Here is a 22,797-nt window from a genome sequence, read left to right on the forward strand (position 1 = left end):
ACATAAGTCCTAGAACATAGACACTAATAATGAAAAAGACTAAAACTAACACTGAAACTAAAGATTTTCAAACAATAAAACCGAAACAAAAAATAGAAATCCACTCGTAATCGAACTTCACTGGAAACTTAACTAAACTTAATTGAAAACAAAAATCAAAATGAAATAAAAATTACTTGCAGTGTTATAATAACTCTGGTGTGTGTGATTCTGCTGTGCTGTCTGTACTAAAATGCGTCTGACCTGGAAAGCATGCCTAGTGGTGTGACGTTGAGAGATCCCATCAGCATTGCCAGAGACATCCCTGGAGCCTCGCGCTCTATCACCTCCTTAGTGGCCTGGAGAGACAGGAGGAGAGTTGTTAGTGTGATCATTGTCCAGCCAACCATGCGAGCCATGCCATGTCAACTAAAAACATTGCTGCTGTACCTTCTCTGAGCAAACTGGAGCAATATTCATTAGGGGAAACACTGAAATTATATTATACGCTGTAAAGATCTGATTGCGGTAAACACCTGCATGCTTGAAAGTGTTTAGCTGCTACTGACTCTAATCAGTGGCATAGCATAGCATGACAGAGCTGCACACGAGAAGGCAAACATCCAATCCAGTCTTATCAGACTTAAATAGCCTTTCACCTCCTAACCAATATAAGAGCACAGCGGACAATTGCCAAATGAATTTACAGTGTGCATACTCTAATCTGGCAGCACCTTTGTCTAAACCCAGCTCTTAGCAGAAGCCTCTGAAGTGTTGATGCGAGAAATTGCAAATATAACTAAACAAATCAATAACAACATAAACCAACTGTATTCCCATGATGTCAGCCAAAGGGCCAGGTGCATCTCTCATGTCCTGCGTCAGGTCTTTGCTGGATTTCTTCCCATTTCTTAAGATCATTACTTTCAGATACTGTTCATCTGTTGTAGTTGTTTATTAGGCGTGCCATCCTTTCTTTGCTTCTGAACTCATCCAGTTTCCTCAAAAACTTTAACAGCTGCTTGGGAATCAACTTGTTGGTGTGAAAATACTATTTTATGCTTATCAAACTGTGTAAAGTTTTTTTTGTTTTTGCAGATTTAATCAAACAAACGGAACAAATGATGTTTTGACAGGCTGCAAGTAACAGGGTGCCTAAAGACACATTATCTGGTATGTGTGGGCACAACATGGCTTCATCTCTTGAGTTGTGCTTTTTTTTTTTACACTTAACTGATTGATAGGTGAGTGTTAAGTGGCATAAAACAATTGGACAGTGGTCAGGTACCAATGTTCAAAAAAAGCCAAGAGAACTTTTACTCAAGACCACTTAAAAAGTCTGCAAAATATCAAGAAATGATTGGTGGTTCAATACTTTTGTACAGACTTTTGCTGCCTAAGCAAAAACTACTATAGGAAAAAAATAATATATATAAAAAATGAATAGTATCTCGTTGTTGCCCATAATATGCAAGTCAGACAGATTAAAGGCTATATGGTGGAAACAGCTCTTTATTAAAATATTTGATTTTAATTTTTTAGTACACAGATATGTTTATGGGATCAAAGTTGATGCAGCACATTCCTGACAGATAGATGGCAAAAAAAATGCCTGGTCCTCCAGCTGTGTGTGTAGGGGCCTTGAGTTGAGTGACACTTCAAACGCACCATTAGCGAGGGAGAGGGGAGAGGAAGAACTTCAAAGGAGAGGAGCCACTGATGAGCATCTCAGGCTTGGACTCAGGAGAGGAGAGGGAAGGGAGGGAGGGAAGGGAGAGAGATGAGGAGAAGGGAAAGAGTGTGGGAGGGAACTGAGGAAGAGTGAATGAGAAACAAGAGGGAAGGATGGAGACAGTGAGGGGTTAAGCTCGACTCATACTTCATCGAATACATCACGCAGAATCAAGAAGGCGGAGATGTATGCCTGATGTTCCACTCCACAAATATTTTTGTGGCAAGCTTTTGATGAACTCTGCCAGATTTTACACGTTTTTCTTCACTTATAGACAAAATAATATGTGATTTTGTTGTTTTTTAATGGATATGTATTTGACAGTATTTTGACAGTATGAGATGACAGTATATGATGGCAAGTGCAGGTTGAAGAACTCACAATGTATACACTGAACAAAAGAAAGCTATAAATCCGGATAAATACCGACCCGTACGTAAGGTTTCTTTATTCCATGGACAATGCGTAATTGGTCCTCAAATCCGAGTACTGGGGTAGCCTTTGACAAGATACTAAACGCCAAGTTGTCCTTGATGCATCCATCAATGTGCATGTATGTATACAAAGAATAAATGGCTGTATGAGTGAATGGGTGAATCTTACTCCTAGTAACACAGGTGGTCAATAAGACTAGAGAAATGCAAACTAATAGGAAGCCTGTTTGTCTTTGGTGATCATATAAAATGAAGGGGAATGAAGCTACAGAAGGCAGTTTTAAGCTTTTTGAGCTGCGAGTACATAAAAATCCAAGAAGCACTCCGAGAGTATAAACCTCCACCCAGGCAGCTAACTCTCCAGGCAGTATTTACTTTTACGGGAACAGCATTGTATTTTGTATGCATTTGTTTTCTTCTTCTTTTTAACTGTACTTTAAGATGTTTGTAGTGAAGTAAAAACAAGTGCAAAGTGCAGGTTTTTATTATTTGTGCTGTTGAAACCCATTTTAATATACCTGACAGAAGTTGTGCATTTATGTGGATGCAGTAAATCTGTAGCATTCATTTCATTGTTTTTGTTGTTTTATTTTTTGTTTAAAAAAAAGCATATTAAGGAACATTGATCATGTTTTTAAACTGTTATGTATTTAAACAGTTGTAAATTTTTACTGTAGTGCACATAACATATATAACATATCACATAATGGGATATTTTATAATCCCTATATATTACTACCTTTACACCTATATGTTGTCAACACAAAGTATTGCAGTAAGATAGTTTAAAATTGGTCTATATAGCATTATTATTGCTTAAGATATTCAGATCAACAATATTAATCTTGTAGGAGGGGTTAAAGGTCAAATGTGACATGACATTTTAAATCCTCATGCAGTACTTTCTATATATTGACAATACACACCACATTTTTAAGAACAATAGTTTAAAGTTTTCAATAAATCATTAAGTTGACCCTGAACATCCTGATGGGTTAGGGTTAGGCAAATTTGAATAGATTGTGTCAACTGGGGTCATGTCAACAAAGTTTTATTAGAATTTGTTCTAAACTTTTCGGGCTATCACGTTTTCAGAAAGAATGACACATGAAAACTCTACCAAAAACATATCCTGCTTGGCAGAGGTAACAAAGCCAGTAAAAAGACATAAAAACACCATAAAAGGTAGAAAAAAGCAGAGTGAAGCAGAGAAAAGCAGATGCTTGGTAATGTATGGTTTTCATAAAGAAAAAGGACTTGTCGGATAGCAGCACATCTACAAGACAGAGTACTAGCAATGAAATATACAGTAACTCAGTTACACTTCTGCTGTTCACGTCCTTAAAAAGCAAGTAAGACTCACACACCATCTTCTCCATAATGCAAACAAACATTGTCAATAAAACAATTAATGCCTAGTCAGTTCAGGTTTGACTTTACAGTCATTCAGCATTAACTGTCTTGATGGATAGATGCATGGATTGACCAAGAATATATTATATATATTACTCTAGTGATTTGGCAGCTAATGCTGATAAATGTAGATGAAGAACAAGCTGATCAGATGAGGATTTATTAGCATTCAGAGAGCTGAGACAGGGATTATTATAGTCAGTAATGGATGCGATGTAAAATTCAGTAACATGTAGTGTTTAAGAATAAATTAACACTTACAGCTAAGATGAGATTCACACTTACACATCTTTTTAAGCATTTGAAAGCAGGTACAGGGTAAGGAAATTACTTCTGTTATAACTAAAAGCAAGTCAGAGCAGTTACATGTGTCATGTACAGCCTTCAAACATAGAGACAAACAGAAAGATATGACTGTTTCCAGCATGCAGGGTTGAATCAGATAGCGAGTATTATCAGTGACTACAGCGTGTATGCGTATTTCCTTTTCCAGGAAGGTTGCTGCTGTCTCCCGTGATTGATGAGGACCAATGATACTGCTGAGAACCACAGATTGCTTGTCTGCCTTTGTGTTGGTGAGTGTGATACTGAGAGGTTTGCTGACTGCATGCAAAGACAAAAGACTTTGTGCACAGCCTTCACACTAGGCTCTATTTACACGTGCATGAATATGGATTCCAATAAAATATAACACTAAAAACTTACTTCATGTTGGCTGAAATCAAGCTATATGTTTTTGATACAGTAACGACAACTACTCATAAATAATTAAAAATATATATATATATGGCTGTAGCAAAAACTACAACAAACCCTTTTCTGACTGTGCACTGACAACATACACTCAACCACAACTTTGTACACTTGTTCCCCAAGCTTGTTAACGCTAGAGCAATCAGCCAATCACAGGGCAGCAACTCATTTGAGAATGTAGACATGGTCAAATTGAGCATGAGAATGGGGAAGAAGGGTGATTTAAGTGACTTGTCACATAGTTGTTGGTGCCAGATGGGCTGGTCTAAGTATTTACAAAACTGCTGATCTAACTGGGAGCTTCTCACACAACCATTTCTAGGGGTTACAGAGAATCGTCTGAAAAAGAGAAAATGTCCAGTGAGCAACAGTTCTCTGGGAGAAAAATCACTTGGTGCAAAAGTCAGAGGACAACAGCTAGACTCAGGTGGCAGCTGAACGGTCACCCAAGAGGGTCATTTCCTGTTTGTTGTTCCCTCTGCTCTTTCTCTTTCCTGTGTGCTCCGCTGTCTAGGCTACAATATTCAAAAATAAACCCCAAGAAAAAGACAAAGAGAATGGCTTGACTTTTTAAAGTTCAAAGAAAGGCAACAGTAACTCAAATAAACACTCGTTATGAAGAAGAGCATCTGTGAAAGCACAATGTGTACTGCAGAAGACCATACAGCCAAGAACGGGAAACTGAGGCTACAATTAAAACACAGGCTCACCAAAATTGGACAACAGAAGACTGTAAAAACATTGTCTGGTCTGATGAGTCTTAATATCTGCTGTGACATTTGAATGGTAGGCTCGGAACTTGACGTAAACAACATGAAAGCATGGCGCCATCCTGCCTTGTATCAACAGTTCACACTGTTAGTCGTAGGGGACATTATTTTGTCATACTTTGGGATCCCTACTACACACTAAGCATGGTTTAACCATCACAATATACTCAAGTATTACTGTTGACCATGACCTTTCCTTTATAATCATAGTGTACCCATCTCCTATGTTGCAACGGGATGTGCAACCAACAAATGTGCAGAAACTGTGTGATGCTGTCATGTCAACAAGGACCAAAATCGGTGAGGAATGTTTCCATCAACTTGTTGAATCTGTGCATAAAGAATTTTGGAGATTATGTATCAGAATTTAAGGAGCAGGACCACGCCTCCAAACACGCTCCCTCTGGTTCTCATCTATATCGGTTCCCCCAGTTCTGTTCACTCTCGTTTAAATGCCCCACCTTCCCCCCCTCTTTTCAATTCGTTAACTTCTTCACTTCTATTTAGTACATGGGGATCTGCCAGGCCTGGGAGCCGCCGCCAGTCCCCTTCGAGGCTTTCCCCAAACCGCAGCTCAAGTCATGTCCAAGCCATTCACCTTTACCACTAAAACGCTGTCAAACCTAAAAAGAGGACATGGGCCCAGCTAATGAAAAAGCAGTTATGGAGACAATCGGGGGTCCAAACAGCTATAAGCAACCTGTATCTAATGAAGTGTCTAGTGAGCGCAGTTGCTTCTGTAACTGCTAAATAAAGTTGTTCAGGCTAATTTCAAACAGAGAATTTCCCCCATTACTGATTTCATGGATTTAAAAGAAGTAAACAAAAACTGTGTATTTTGCATTTTGATGGAGGCAAGTATCATGGTGTAAAGTTATGAGCTAAAATCCAAGTTTTACTGTTGATTTGTGTAATAATACTCTTCAAATACAAGAACTGTGAACACAATGTCATACTTTGTGAATAATCTGATCTAAATTAACTAAATTAACTGATTCTGGACACAAAAATGAAATCTTAATTGTGTTTAGGGAACTTGGGAATTTGGGAACTGCTATGGCCTCATGTTGTCACATAAGCAGAAAAAAAACCTCCCCGTGCAGCCATAATGCCACATGCCACCCATTATCTCTGAGTTATCAACAGCACAGCACATTTATTTATTCAGTTTTTCAAAGGGAGTCAAGAAGAATCTTACCTCTTATTTCCCATTTGACTCTGGGGCTAATTACACTGTGTGTTTATCAGTGCTGCAACACCCGTATGTGATCTGTATAAAAATGCTGCAGTTCTCTGAATATAGCACGTGCAGCAAAAAGAAACACCTGCCTTTTAAATCCGCTACCCTCTAAAGCTCCGTTACGTGTCAATATGCTGCAATCATTCTTGTGTTTTAGTAGTATGACCTTATTTGCCTTATACGACCTCTTAGAGAAAACAGTGCCCATATTTCAACTCAAGCTGTCCCCGCTCATTCTTATGTAACATGTTTCTAGCTGTATTTCAGCTCAACCCTAAACCTAATTTTACAGTTATGAAATACTGCAAGCAATAAAATGTGATTTGTGAAGCATTTTCATGAGTTAGCACACGTGTCATTGCTCTAAAACCAAGACCAAATTCCCAATGCAAAAAACATTCTGGTGTGCCTTTGCCCTCTTCTGCACCTGCACCACTGACCCCCTCATTGCATTACTGAGAGAAGCGATACAAAAACAAAGGGCAGCAACTCAGTTCCTGAATGTAAACACAGACAGAAGCATGGATTATTAAATCAAGAGGATAACCATTCATCTTCTTCCGCTTTCTATCCAATTCAGGGCTGCCGAGGGACTAAAGCTTATCCCAGCTGCCTGCCATAAAGCAAAAGGCAGGGTACACCCTGGACAGGTCGCCAATCTATTGCAGGACTAACACAAAGAGACAGACAATCATTCGTGCTCACATTCACCCGTAAGCACAATTTAGAATTACAGGTTAATCTAACTTCATGCACGTGTTTGGACTACAAGAAGAAGCCACAGTACCCAGAGAGAACCGACATAAACATGGGGAGAACTTCTTATTCATACAGCCTGTGAACGCAGTAAATAATAACACTGAGAAACAGCTTCAGTAAGATGCATGCATAGTGAAGTGCTTAGCCATGATCTTGTGCCATGACACCCATACTAGCTACTCCAAAGTCAGCATTAAGAGTTTAAAGCACCTGAATACTATAGTGCAGTACGTCATTATGTATTACGCGTAAATTCATTGCATGACTCGAATGACACGTGTTCATAAAAAAATGTGTATATTAACCTCTGGTGTGACGTCTCTGGGGGCGAAGCCGGTGCCTCCGGTGGTGAGAATGAGGTTGAGTTCCTTTTCGTCGCACCAGTCCACCAGTGTCTCCTGATAGAAAGAACACACATGCGAGTACAAATTACTGCTCACCGTGGTATCGACCTATCCAGATAAACAGCAAAGTAAAACAAACAAACAAACAAAAAACACATATCCTGTAATAAAGGTATACATTAAATAGATGGCAGTTACCTTAATTTCATCAATTTCATCAGGTACTATCTTGTAGGCCGCGATCATACCACCCAACCTGTAAAAGGTAGAAATAATGATTTGATCACAAAGCAGTAATCCATGTTCACCTCTCACCAGAGTGAGGTAAAAAAAAAATCTATGCACTCAGTATATACCATAAGTCTGTATTACGATATTCTTGGCTTCAAGGTCCAAAAAGGGAAGCCATTGGGAAACTGCCTGGCCAGCAGGAAGCAAATTCTCTGTTCACTGAAAAAAGTCCAGTGGTATAGGAGTCCATGTGGAAATCACCCTACTTCTCATTTGATTTATTGACACAGAAAAACATTTTCCTAATGAGTTTCTGGTCTTAATCACTAATTCAGTTTTTTTTTAATACTTCCTGATGTTCACTTTGTAAATTTCAGTCCCATTTAGATTACTGAAGAAAATTTCTACCTTGCGATCAAAGAAAGTGAAGAAAGTAAGTGTGCATCATATTCACTGCATTCTTTGTGACGCCTGGTTTATAATCAACAAGAAACTTCACAAAGGAAATCTGCAAACTCAAGCGGATGTTGTCCATCATTTACATACACAAGCCTTTGCAAAACAGCAGGCTAAAGCTATTATACAATATTACACTAATATTATACAATCTCTTATGTATTTCCCAAAGCAGTAAAGCAGAAAGTATTGGTTGAAAAAAGCAGAAATGAAAATGTGGCATATTTTTAGATAGGTTCATCCTCTGTCCTTCAGCTACCACTGGCCTTTAGAATAAGGCCTACACCATTATTACACATTCAAAAAAAAACACAACACAGCTGTGGACACACTGATGGAGAAAATACAGAAGAGAAGACAGAGACTCTCAGGATGTATTTTAAATGTGGGCAAAGTGAAGGAGATGAAAACAGTCTACGAGACTGAAAACAGAGGCAGGAAGGAGCGAGAGACACAGCTTTACAGCACCAAAAATGTCCAGAGAGAGAATGCCCTTGAACATCCCTTCCTGAAAGGATATTCCACAGGATGACCCAGTGAGGAAGGAGCTCTGTCAAGGACAGGGCTGTGCTTCAGTTTAAGAGCGAGCCACAGTGACCTCCTGTGGTTAGTTTCAGTACCGCACTAGGAAAAAAACCCAAAACAAGGCAAGAAAAAAACAACCCCAGGCTCAAGGTGAAGGCTCTACACAGACACCCCCTTATGTAATACTTTTACATAAGTATTACATACATAAAAACCAGCACTATTTTGGGAGACTTCTGCATGATGTCTCCCCTCCGCATCAGACACTTAAACGCTATGATACCCTCCCTTAGACAAACACCCATTAACTCTGAACATTAAAACTCTTTTTCTGCCTTTCAGATACTTTTATCCACATGGGAACCCTAACTCTTCGCACACGGAGTTACAAATTGTGTGCCCTGGAAATATAATTTGCTGAATCCATTGGCTCTGCTTCGTTTTCAAGCTGTGCGATGGAGCAGCAGTGAGACGAGCCACCGCTAGACAACACCGAAATACTGCAGCAACCATGCATGAAGATGAAGCACGAGGTTCAGAGGGAAGCTGCTTCTGACAAAAGATGCAGAGAAGTCGGGAAGAATCGTTTAAGAATGACTTTTGCATGTAACACTGCACATTTAGGGCCACTTAGCATCCACTAACTTGCGCATTCATGCACAGACACACAACCGCACAACTTCCCTGCTGACATTCCTGTGATGGCACGACTGATTTACTTCTCTTGATGTGTTCGGAAGGGGTGGGGGTTTTGGCATCTCTGTATGTATCTGCGCGTGCATGTGAGCGCGCGCGTGTGTATACGTGTTCATGCGCACGCACTTGCCTGTTGATGTGTCTGTGCATGCGTGTGCATGCGTCTGTGTTACACCTCGGGAGAGTAAAGGAGCTGTCAGGACAAATCACCTCTCTCGCTCTCCTGGGGTTTTTATGCCTCTCTGTTTCAGCCCAAATGAAAATATGCTCAACACAAATAGCTAGGGTTCCTTCCCACCGTTTCCTAGGCAACCCCTCCTGTCTGAAGCCTCCAGTTGCTGTGTTGTTCAATGTGAGAGAGTGCGTGAGAGTTTGTGTGTGCCGGTGCATGCATGCGTGCATGTATGTTTTGTTTTTTGTAACTATCGGGGACACCAGTTGTCTGCAAAAGCAACAATATGTTGTGTTGACTAGATGGTTTTTTTTTTGAGCATTTGTCTGTAGGTGCATGTTCATGAAAAACAGACAAATTAAAGGAAATACCTCAACTTTATCAATTCGGTGCTTCTGTTATGCTGTGAGGGGGATTTTTGTGACGACTCGCCCCCTTCAAAGGAAAGGTCACTGCAAATCTGTCCTTCTGAGTAAAAACTTTTACTTTATTTTATTATCAGAGCCTTTATTTATTCAAGTCTAACTGAGGTTAAATGTTTCTTTTTCAAGAATGACCCGGCCAAGGGGGCAGCAGGCAGTCATATAACGGGTGAGGTCTCTTTAATGCCCCTGATTAATAGAACAAGAGGTGTCACTGTCACAATGGTTTAATGAGGGGGACAGTAATGTGACTCACATGCTATAAGGCCAGATCTCAACCCCACTGAAAACACCAAATGAGGGACAAATGGTGTTCATGCCTCCACTAGAATTGCAGAGATGCACTCTATTGTGTGTTCTGAAACTGTTCATCAACATGGATGTGTGTAGATGCCTTTTATTTATAATAGGAAGAATGGATAGCTGGATATTGCTTACATTATAATAATATGTACTAACTGTATGCTATCAGTATACAGTATACCTATCAGAGAGAAAGCAAAAACCTTAAGAGAGACCAAATGAACCACAACCTGGTTCTTTGAAAATACTACAGCTGCCTCCTATTAGATACACTCACGAGTATCAATTTCATAATCCTACGTCGCCTTGTTCTCGAGTTATCACATTCATAAGATTATCTAAAACACTTGACATCTGACCTTGACCTTGTGGTTGATATCACTGAAATTCCAACTTGTCTGAAACTTTTTGCAGATGCACCTGTGGTATCAATTTCACAATCCCAGGCGACTTCCTCCTCGAGTTATCGTATTCACAAGATTTTCAGAAAAACTCTGACTTTGATCAAGGTGACTGAGATTTTTTAGCAGATGCACCTGTGGCATCAATTTGAAATTCCTACGTTGCTTCGTTCTCCAGTTTTTGCATTCAGAAGCTTGGATGTCCACACAGAGTGCATGACCACCCTGGTGGGGTGACGACAATACTTCATTGGCCTTTTACGGGATACAGAAAGAACACACTGGCCAGCTTAACAATACCAAAAGATCTGAAAGAACATGGATGAGTAAAGTGGATGATTGACATTTCTCTCCTGACTTTCTAAAAACCCCCTCACAACATCCGACCAAGTTAATAACTGTCTTGAGGAGGAAGGTGTATCATAATGTGATAAGAAAAAGCAAAAAGTTCACAAAAATCTTTGCTAATGGAAATACAGCATTTAAAACAATGCGCAAACCACTGATTGCACTTAACAAAACGAGATTAGACTGTGCAGGGAAACATCAAAAAGAGCTTGCACTGTTCTGGAAAACTTTCTTTTGCCAGATGAAACCAAGATGAACTTATAACTTTAGAATTACAGAGAAGAAGAGAAACTGCTCATGAGCTGAAGCATACCACATTATCTGTCATACAAGGTGGAAGCAATGTTATAGAATGAGTATGTGTAGCTGCCAGTGGACCCGGCCCACTAGTCTTTATTGATGATGTGACTGCTGATAGGAGCAGCAGGACAAATTCTTGCACAGAGCTTTACCTTCTGCTCAGATTCAGCCTAATGCTGCAACACTTATCAAAAAGCACTTTACACTGCAAATGGATAATGACCCAAAACAAACTGCAACCCAAGGGTTTTTAAGTGGGGATATTCTTCAGTGTCCAAGTCAGTCATCTGATGTCAACCCAATAATAGCTTTTCGGTTATTAAATACAAAACTGAACACAGAAGGGCCCACAAATAAGAAACAACTGAAGGTGTCTGCAGAGGCAGAGCATCTAATAGGAGGAACCTCAGCATTTGGCGATGTTTGTGGGGTCTATACTTCATCCAGTCAAAAACTGGAAAGAATTTTCATCCAAGTATTAAAAAACATTTTTATATTTAAAATTATGTTCATTTTTCCGATGCAATTTGAGCCACAGAAAATGTGGTTCCAGGTATAAACATGTCTGTAACTATACAACAGTTAATGCAAGACTTCAGTTAAATGCCTTGAATTAAAGCTGAAAGTCTCCACTTCAATCACATCTTGACTGTTTGATTTAAAATCTCCTGTGGTGGTGCGCAGAGGCAAAATCACAAAAAACTGCAATTGTCTAAATATTTATGGATCTAACTAAATGTTTAAATGAAAAAGAGATCTGCAGTAAAGGCCTGGCGAAGCATTATGTGATGCCTGAGTTGAAGCTGCAAGTGCATGTTTTCAAATCTATTGCAGTGGCATATAGAGACAAAATTTCCAGACCTACCTGTGTATATTTTTGTGCATGTTTGCACACAAATATGTGTATACTATTTAAACATAGACATAGAACACAGATGTGCACCACTAACTTGAATGATACTTTGTGTGTGGGGCAAACGGGGCATCATCTTCTTAGTTAGCCACCTACCACCTACCTGTGAGAAAAAAAGTAAGAAATATGGCCGCACACATGCCTAGGGGCAACCAAAGTTTAAATAAACCAAAATATTTCAAAAGGATGAAATTGAGGAGGTGCTCCTTATCTCTGATGACTACTGACGTTTTTCTTCTTTTTCTTGTTAAATGAAAATGGAAACACCAGGAGTGTACACAAGTTTTTACTGATGGCTGGTACAAAACAAAACAAAGAAACCCTGCAATTCAGCAAGATCCGATGACATGAACACCGTGTGAACCTAGGTAGTTGAATTTACTTTGATTGCTATCATCACCCTACCACTGCCCACCTATTTCCACAAATGCAAAACAGTGGTTTGTTCATGCACATAACGCTACTTACAGTATGTGAACATGCAAAATACACATACATATTTGTGCACATGGAAGTATCATGCATCTAGGATGTAAAATGGTTATTTATACATATGAGAGTATATGAATAAATTGTTAGTTTCAGCATGACTGGCTTCTTCTTTGCAGATAGAGTGCTTGGCTGTATTTTAGGTGGGTGTGCTCTGAATTGAGAGAAGCCTATTAGAGGGGAAAGGGCTTGCAACATTTTAATCTCCAAAACCCATCTATGTCTCTTTCTACTGCAGGGGTTTATGGCATATAAAGCTCTTCCTCAAACTGCAGGATGGAGGTAGTCGGCCTGGTAAAAAAACAAAAAAAAAAAGCTTTTTGTTTGAGGTGTGGACAAATCCTGATGCGGGTGGAGGAAGGAGCAGGAGGAAGAGTGGGGTAAGCAGAGAGAGACCGGGGGGTGTGAGGGGAGAGCATGGCAGTAGTTTTGGCCTGAAAGCCTGGACGCATCGGCCAAATCTGTCTATGAATAAAAGACGAGCACAGAGAAGAGGATAAAGAGGGGAAGACAGAATAAGCAAGAGTGAAAAGAGCAAGAAAAAAAAAGAGGAAAGAAGAGGGCTAGACCGTCAGGGGCACACTTAACAAGAGAGAGGAAAAGCAAATGTGTGTGTATGCATGTGAGCCAGCTGCAAATCTCAGTGGTTGTGGGACACTTCCAAGATGAGACCCATCTGCCAGGGTGATTTCATTAATAATACAAGCTCTTTGTACAGGGCACTCAATCTCACTCACTCCTTTTCTTGCTCTCTTACACACTCACACTCCACCCAGGGAGGAGACGAGAGACTTGGACATCTCCACACTCCTGGTAGTAGCATGGAGCTGAGCCCATTAGAGCTAAGTTGTTGGTTCATCCATATGTAGGAAAGCTCTCAAGAGGTCACCTCTCAACATGTTCGCTGATAGAGGGAACGATGAAGGGATGGAGGGGGAGGAGTGGACTAACCAACCTCTTCAAGGTCCTACTGTGATGAGAGCTCTGAGTGCCCAGCATGGCGTTCCACACCCATGACTCCACTCATGGCCAGTAAACAACATGCAAAGAGCCACAGAAACAGCACACCGAGTCAGGTTTCAATGACGTTAGACGTTTGCAACCTTGACTGTAACCTAAACTGTAGCTACTACATGAGCCTTAACTGAAGCATACCCTAATGTTAAAACATGTCTTTTCCTTAAAATATAACTATTTAAAAAAGGATATTGACAAGTCCCTACAATGAGACTGTGTATAACGATTTAGATGACATAAAGACTTGGATGGCCACTAACTTTCTGCTTCTTAACTCAGATAAAACTGAGGTCATTGTACTCGGCGCTGAAAAGCTTAGAAATATGGTATCTAACCAGATTCTTACTCTGGATGGCATTACCTTGGCCTCCAGTAACACTGTGAGGAACCTTGGAGTCATTTTTGACCAAGATATGTCCTTCAACGCACATATTAAACAAATATGTAAGACTGCGTTCTTCCATTTGCGCAACATCTCTAAAATTAGAAATATCCTGTCTCAGAGTGACGCTGAAAAACTAGTTCATGCATTTATTACTTCCAGGCTGGACTGCTGCAATTCATTATTATCAGGATGTCCAAAAAACTCACTGAAAAGCCTTCAGTTAATCCAAAATGCTGCAGCAAGAGTACTGACAGGGACTAGAAAGAGAGAGCATATTTCTCCTGTTTTGGCTTCCCTTCATTGGCTTCCTGTTAAATCCAGAATTGAATTCAAAATCCTGCTCCTCACATACAAGGTCTTAAATAATCAGGCCCCATCTTATCTTAATGACCTTGTAGTACCATATCACCCTATTAGAGCACTTCGCTCTCGCTCTGCAGGCCTACTTGTTGTTCCTAGAGTATTTAAAAGTAGAATGGGAGGGAGAGCCTTCAGTTTTCAGGCCCCTCTTCTGTGGAACCAGCTTCCAGTTTGGATTCGGGAGACAGACACTATCTCTACTTTTAAGATTAGGCTTAAAACTTTCCTTTTGCTAAAGCATATAGTTAGGGCTGGACCAGGTGACCCTGAATCCTCCCTTAGTTATGCTGCAATAGATGTAGGCTGCCGGGGGGATTCCCATGATGCATTGAGTTTTTCCTTTCCAGTCACCTTTCTCACTCACTATGTGTTAACAGACCTCTCTGTATTGAATCGTATCTGTTATTAATCTCTGTCTCTCTTCCACAGCATGTCTTTTATCCTGTCTTCCTTCTCTCACCCCAACCGGTCGCAGCAGATGGCCGCCCCTCCCTGAGCCTGGTTCTGCCGGAGGTTTCTTCCTGTTAAAAGGGAGTTTTTCCTTCCCACTGTCGCCAAAGTGCTTGCTCATAGGGGGTCATATGATTGTTGGGCTTTTCTCTGTATCTATGAAGCGCCTTGAGGCGACATTTGTTGTGATTTGGCGCTATATAAATAAAATTGAATTGAATTGAATAGATCATTAAAATAATGCAGCCTTATTGACACACAGCTGAGGGCACTGTGGTGATAAGGTTGTCTGTTTTGACCTGCCCAGACCTTCAGAAAGGTGCAGCTTTTTTTTACATTTCAAGTATTCAAGTTGGTCTTCAATGTCTGACTTCAATAGCAAACATGGTGGAAATACTGATGTTATTTCCTCCAGTCAAAACTGGTCACGATATGATGGCAAAATATGCAAAGCAGACCGTTAAAATGTATGCAAAGCAATAAAGAAAGTAAATGCGGTTTTTTTTGCACTTGTTTTTTTTTTTTTTCTAAAGTACAACAGTGCTTTATTGTCAGCTAATTTGATAATGGTTACGAACAGACACCCACACATTATTCACTCCACATGCATATCCTTCTTTATCAGATTTATGATTTTACAGAACTTAATGCAATCCTGTGGAAAACTAAGCTGGGAATTTAGAGGGTGAGAAGCAGCCAGGTGACGATAATTCAATTAACTGATGATCAGCAAGAATGAACATCTTTATAAAGCAGAAGTTTTGGCAGTTTGCTGGTGTGGAGCATTTAGATGTGTTTACACAACGCCACAACAGCCCAGGACTGGATATCCCCTACATCTCAGACCCTATAAGCCTCATTTAAATAAGAAAGTTATTTCTTACTCTCTTGAAAAAAACCCATCCCAGCACTGGTTAGGGGTGCACAACTGCATCTGAACAAATGATAAGACTTCTTGAACAAATCCATTTTATTAAATTAAGTATAACAAAATACTGCTGCGAGTACATGTCATACAACAGCAGGCAGTGTTGTACTGCAGAGATTTACTAAATCTACGCAGGAGGCACAGCAGTAATTCAATTGAAATGTAAGCACAGATACAACAAAATGTGCATTAATTAAAAATAATTATAAAAAAAATTAAAAAGGAAGAAAATCTATGTTGTGATTGTGTAATAGCATTTAACTGTCTGTGAACCACTGATGAGCTCAACAGATGAAGCAACCAAAACACTTCTGTGGTAACCTCTGGTTCCTTTCCTGAAAGTCACACATGCCAACCCACCGGTTCAAAGTCAACACCACCCATTTTTAGAAAAAAAAAAAGTACCTTTTTATGGTGGCAGTAACCATTAGCACAGGTGCAGATTTATCCAGGTAATCCATAAAATCCATAAAAACATTCAGGATGCAGTGGAGGTATATTTAAATTCTTACTGATGTGCACAATTACTTTGTATGTATTTGAGAGTTACACAGAGAACTACATACTGCATGCAGGTAGTATGTATGGATACATATAAATTCACTTCTTGCTTATATTGTGATACAACAGTGTCAAAATTCCAACTGCTACATAATACTACTGCTTGCAGAAGTAGCAGCGTTCATGGTTGTAGGAGTAGTGTTAACAACAGTACTGACAATATTAACTGTAGTAGTAGCAAGGAGAGGTTTACACTATTATGTGACTGCTGTATAAATATATATTCATAAATTATATATTAAAATGTAGAAAGAGTAAGAAAAAAAGGTAAAAGTAAAGTAAACATGTTGATATTTAACAAAAGTGTCAAGTCAGGTCAAAACCAGGAATCTTCCATTTAAATGGTCAGCATTTTAATCCGAAATAACAACAAGTTTGGCCTTCGACTGTTTATTGGTGCTGGATCTCTAGCAGCACAGATTTACAATTGCGTCTTTGTCCCACGACCGTCTCCTGACTATAAAATTAGGCCTACTATCATGCATCTGATTGGCTATTCTTAGCCATAATCATTTATAAAATTGATAAGGGTTGTTACAACATGAGTCACTGGAAGGCAGAGACACAGAAAGACACGAGATCAACTGTTATAAAGGGAGGCATACATACACATACCTTCATACCTTTAACATAAATGCTAAATCTACAATGACCCATGAAGCAAATGTCATAGATGTAACATTTTCTTGGCAACAGATGATAATATGCAATGTTAACTGCAGTAACCAATTAACATAAGCCAGAAGAAGCCTAAGTTGCCATGTATCTATTAGGTTATATAGCTTTGCAATCAAAGGAGCTTGCAAAGAAAAGCGTCTGGACTTCTTTAAGTTACTTGAAGACGTTTCACCTCTCATCCGAGAGGCTTCTTCAGTTCTAAGGTCAAATGGTGGAGAGTCCCAGATATAAACCTGGTGGGAGTGTCCCCCCACAGAGGGACAAAAGGACCCCCTGATGATCCTCTAATCGCCTGAGCCAAGGTGTGGAACTGGGTGTGGGTCCCAATCAGCCAGAGTTTCGGGTGAGTTCATTGTGAAACCTGGCCCCACCTTATCATGCGAATTCCTGAGGTCAGATGGCCCAGGGTGTGAGTGGGCGTTAAGGCGTCTGGGAATAGCTTTGCAATCATTATATCTGGAATTCATGTTCATAAATTGGCATGCTGCAGCTTTATTAAAGGTAGAGCGATGAAGGGCTAAAGAGCATTAACACTTGTAAGTTACAAAAAAGAACAAAAAGCAAAAAAGAGGAAAATGCATGACAAAAAATAAAAATAAACAAAACAATAACAAAGAAAAATACCCATCAGTGTGGGCTTTCAATCAAAGTGTTATTTTGAATTAAAGTATCATCAGAGATTTTCACAAAAAGTGGATCGATAAAAAAATATTTCAGTCAGGACTGCTATAGCGTCCTGACCACATCTGTCCTCCATAAATTACAAACCAATATAGATCGACAGCTAGATAGAGGGATCTCAGTGTCCTTACAGAAAGGATATATACAGAAAGCAGCAACTCCATCCCCTAAACCTTAAGTCAGACAAAGCATGATAGGTTGAAGTGCAGTCTGCAGATGTACAGCAGCTGTGTTCAGGGAAAAAAAAGTGCCAGTAAAATACATAGAAAGCTATCACCTGAACCTTAAGCTGATATTACACTGCACTGAGATCAGCTGATTGCCTGGGATTGTAGCTGGGCCCGACTAACACTATGCTAAATTACTCACATAAAAACTTGCTGACACTTTGGTGTGGACGCGTACAAAAAGACACATACAAAGAGCCGCTTGTTCGCACATCCACCTCATCCTCATCTGTGTGTCCCTGACTCGAGGTATCGTTTATTTGTCCCCCTCTGTTACTTGCCACACATCATTTTTCTCTCACCCTGACACACACCTCTGGATACCCCTGAATGTCAAACTGGGCAGACTGATTGATTGCATGTGCCAATGTGTATTTGCGTGCCTGAAAGACACTGTGATTACAGTTTATGTTATGTGTCCTGCTGTGCTGCAATACTCTCTCCCTCGCTGGCTCCCCTCCACTCTTTCTGTTTTCATCTCTGTCTATGTGCCTTTGTCATGGCAGCAGTGGCACATTGAGGGCACGGCGTTCTGGGTGGTCAACCTGATGGAGCTGCTGACTTGTGGTGCGGTGTGGATTAACATGGCATGGAGACTCTTAAGCCAGGGGAGGTCAATCATCACCACGACCCAACAGACCAGAGAGAACAGATGCCAATGCTGATATTGCCTTCCAAGTTCCAGTTTTATGCTTAACAGCAGCTGGTTTACCACTAGTCATCTCTGTCAGTTAACTGGTATAAAACACACTCGTCTCAAGTGCTCTTTAGTGGCATGAGAGTCCCTCAAGTCAGTGGGAGCCCAGCATGGAGACAAACATCAAATACGTGTAGCCAACAGCCTCACAATGAACTGGCTATAACAAAATTATTGGCCACAACAGAACCTTTTATCAGCTGTCAACAGCCAATTGCATTTTCTCATATCCCAGTTCACAACAAGCGAGCCAAGAGTTCTCTGTAAGTCTTTTACATCCCTCATATTAAAATAGATCCACCTATTATATTCAAATATCAACAGGGTTGCCCGTCTTTAACTCTTACCCTCATGAAGATGACGTCTGACAACCTGCTGAGTACCCTTAACGGCAAGTCTTGACTCTAAATACATCAATAAAGATGTGGTTTGATGACCATTAAAACAGATTATGTTTTTTTCCCCCAGTTAACTGTATAGGAAGAGATTGCCTTCATTAACTTCTGATGTACATCGAGTGATTTTGTTCTGGAAGCAGGGCTGGAGTATGATAAAAACCGCTCAGGTCAGAAAAGAGATACAGGATTACCCCTAGTAGGCGTCCAAGGGCTAAAGAGTTAATGCAAATAAATGCAATTCCATCAATACCAGAAGGAAACTGAAGGATCTCTTAACACTGTTGTTGCTTTGCTTGACCCGTCAACTCTAAAATATCTTTCGAAAATATGTATATTGTAAGGCACGCAGCCACACACACGCACATGCACGCACACATGGTTTAAAGCATGCATGCACTGATAGATACACAAACAAAATGAAACAAGCAACTTAAAATTTCTACTCCTGCTGCACAACACTGTACAAACAAGCATGTCATGAATCCCTAATCACTTTCTGGCACCCTGTCGAGCGTGACGCACATGACATGGCATAGGGCTGCTCACACTCCCTCTTTGTGTCACACAGAGTTGACACATGAATTACACATCAGGCTCAAAATAAACATACCGTAAAGGACATGACAAGCACGGATCAGTCCAGGGTCCCACAACAGGGGGTGGTGGGGCCTCGTGACACTCCAGTGATATTGAATAGTGTGAGACAGTGACAAGGGAGCAGGGTAGCTCCAGCAGGTCTACGGTCACATGAGAAATTGCTCAGATGTCTAGAGAAGCGTGTCTGAGGCTGGTGTTGGGGGTCACACTTTTTAGTGTTGTATTCACAGGATGAGATGGCACTTCTATGTGTGATATTTCTCAAATCACTAAATGGAAGAAATACAAGACAATAGTGTGCTTGAAATTTTACGGCTTTCCCTGACTGGCTCGCGCAGAATTCTGACCTCAACCATTTTGAATCCTACCTTTAGGATGAACTTAAACTGTGAGCCCGGCCTGACCTCACTAATCCTCTTGTGACAGAATGGTCAAAAATGCCCACAGCCAAGATCCAAAATCTTGTGGAAAGACTTAGCGTGGTGTAGTGTGAAATAAAAGCACATTAGTGGTCATATCAAGGCGTACCACATAAACGACACGACCCTCACTTTATTTAAGAAATAAATGATCCAAATGAGCATGGTGGAACTGGGACACTTTTAACAACTGTTGATTTCCCCTTCTTCAACTCCTTTTGAGTAAATAATGACTTCTTGCAGCTACCAGGATTCATCCTTATAGATAAGAGAACTGCAAGCGCTTTTGTTGTTGCCATGCATGCTGGGAAATTCTCTTCATGAGGGGCAACACTGATGTTGAGCTGAAGAGATATTTTTAGCTTCTTAGTTACACTCCTGCACTAAAAGAAGGCGGCTTACACTCAAAGACGCACACATGCAGGAGACTGTGCATCACATTTGTGTGTGGTAGATTTAAAACAACTTTGATCTGTGTGTGTGTGTGTGTTTGTGTGTGTGTCTGTGTGTGTGTGTGTGTGTGTTCATTTGTCTAGAAAAGGGCAGTACTCACAGGGAGGGATCGTGGACGAGATCTTTGAGGTTGACCCCACTGCGGTCCTCTGCTAGGTTTCGAAAACAGCTGTCACTCACTGGATAGGCAGCGATAGAAAGAAGAAAAAATGCGGTTAGCTCCAAGTTCTAATGTTATATTACATGCATAGTCCAGGAAAAAGATTTTTCTTTGCCATAAATGCAAGTAATTACAAGGGAAAAGCAAAAAAAAAAACCCTCAAGAATTTACGTTTATAAACCTTTTTATTCTTGTGTCTGCCTCCTAATGCAGTATGCAAGAAAAATTACTTTTTTTTACTCCTCTAATTTTCCAAACTGTGCCTACCTGTGAATCCACAGTGGGAAACTGAACTGATTACCAGATGAAGGAAAATAGTGAAATAAACCAAAACGATTCTCCTTGTGAACAGATGAAAAACACCAGAGGAGGAAAATCCAGGAAACATCCCTCCACACGCACCTTTAAATGGATCTCTGCTATTTTTGTTTTCATTCTTACATTTCACACCTATGCCTTGGCAAACAGAGAATCTCCAGCACACAGGTTTCGTCCTGTCAAAATGGGGACAACAGGATGCTGTTATTTGTTGCAGCCACACTTGTCAGCTGCGACCGTTATAAGGCAGGTGTTTCTGTATATCAGAATCATGTCTGGTGTAACTGCTATATTGTCACCTGAACCCCGTCTTCCAACCCAAGCCATAGTGCAAATTAAAAAAACGGTCAGGGTGTGAGAAAAATACATAGTGACACCCTTCCAAACCCTTCATCGTGCAGGCTTTTTGATATCGGTGAGCCTATGGAAAGCCACACCTTCACGCAAACCCCCCTCGACTGCAGAGCAGGTGTGAGCCACATGAGTCATCGCGGTGATGATAGACAGATAGAGTGATGGATAGAGTAAGACGGGAGGAAGATGAATATGTGGAGAAAGAAAAATGAGTAACAAAGCAAAAGGAGACAGAAAGAGACATTTCAAGATAATGGAGAGAGGGATAAGGTGTTTTGTAATCCGATGGGTCAAACATGAGCAGACACGCACTCGCATCTCAAAATAGATCCAAAACGAGTCAATGGAGGGGGTGATGGCGGTGGATTTAAGCCAAAAAACTTGATGCACTAGTCGTAGCCAACACTGGAAATGTCATGATGTTACTCCAATGTAAGTGCCATGATCCATGAACAAGAGCGGGTGGGGAGGGGGGGTGGGGGCGGAGGGATAGGGTAAGGACATGGGTGAAGCAAGAATGGTGCAAAAAATGGAATTGAGATGGCAAAGGGGAGGAATTCAAATGAAGAGAACGCAACAAAGCTGTATAAAGAAGATGGGAAAGTATGGCGTGATCTGAGTGCAGGCAATAAAAGATTGAGTTGGGGAAGAGAAAATGGGAAGATGTAGAAGATGAAAAAAAAATTTAAAGAGGGGGAAGGGCAATGGTGAAAAAAGCTGTGCCGATGGGGCAGCGCTGTGGAGGTAAACAGAGGGAGCAGGACGTTGCTCTGGGCTCTGGCAAATAAATAGGAAAGTGCTGACATTTGCACACTGAGCCTACTCAGAAAGAGAGAAAGAAAGGCAGAAGCAAGAGAGACAGAAAGATTGTCAGAGAGGGGTGGTGGCGAAGCAAAAGAAAAAGTCTCAGGGAGGAGAGAAAAGGGGATGATAGCACATGGAATACACACCACCTTGGCTTTACAGGGGGACTGCTGCATAAGTGCAAGGATGTGTATGTGTGTATCAGGTTGAGCGTATGTATGTGTATAAGGACGAAACTTCGTTCAAGACTGCAGTATTCCTTACAAACACACTCTTGCACACGCGCACACACAGAGCCCTCCTCAGTCTTTCTCTCCCAGCTACCCCTTGATCTAAAAATAGCCGTTCCACTCTCCTACAAGAGGCAGCAACCATTCTGAACCAATCAACACGGTCTGTCAAAGGCATCGGCATCCACCACCCCTTAGTGTGTATGTGCGTGCGTCCATGTGCGGCGTGCATGCATTTGTGCAACAAGGGGAACTCCTGACTGAGGGTAATAAAACTGCCCCTCCCTTCTGCACCGGTTAGAAATGGTGGGAAAGTGATCCCTCCTAGAAAACAATAGCTCGGAAAACAAAAAGAAAGCAAGAAGGAGAGAAAGGGGACCAAAACGAGGAGGGGAAAGGA

At 40.7% G+C, this 22,797-nt stretch overlaps 1 protein-coding gene across 12 annotated transcripts in view; it reads right to left on the reverse strand.

The window, feature by feature from the left end:
* The window catches only part of gphnb (gephyrin b), a 109,794-nt gene that overhangs the window by 55,264 nt on the left and 31,733 nt on the right, over nt 1-22,797 (reverse strand). For all 12 annotated transcript variants that reach the window (XM_085132075.1, XM_085132073.1, XM_085132074.1 and 9 more), the window contains exons 2-5: nt 20,632-20,710; nt 7,623-7,680; nt 7,386-7,478; nt 244-338 (exon numbers count right to left, since the gene is read on the reverse strand). In XM_085132075.1, the coding sequence (XP_084988201.1) occupies nt 244-338; nt 7,386-7,478; nt 7,623-7,680; nt 20,632-20,710 (325 nt within the window). The remainder of the gene's footprint in view (nt 1-243; nt 339-7,385; nt 7,479-7,622; nt 7,681-20,631; nt 20,711-22,797) is intronic.

The sequence above is a fragment of the Neolamprologus multifasciatus genome, chromosome 15, assembly GCF_963576455.1.
Source record: "Neolamprologus multifasciatus chromosome 15, fNeoMul1.2, whole genome shotgun sequence".
NCBI lineage: Eukaryota > Metazoa > Chordata > Actinopteri > Cichliformes > Cichlidae > Neolamprologus > Neolamprologus multifasciatus.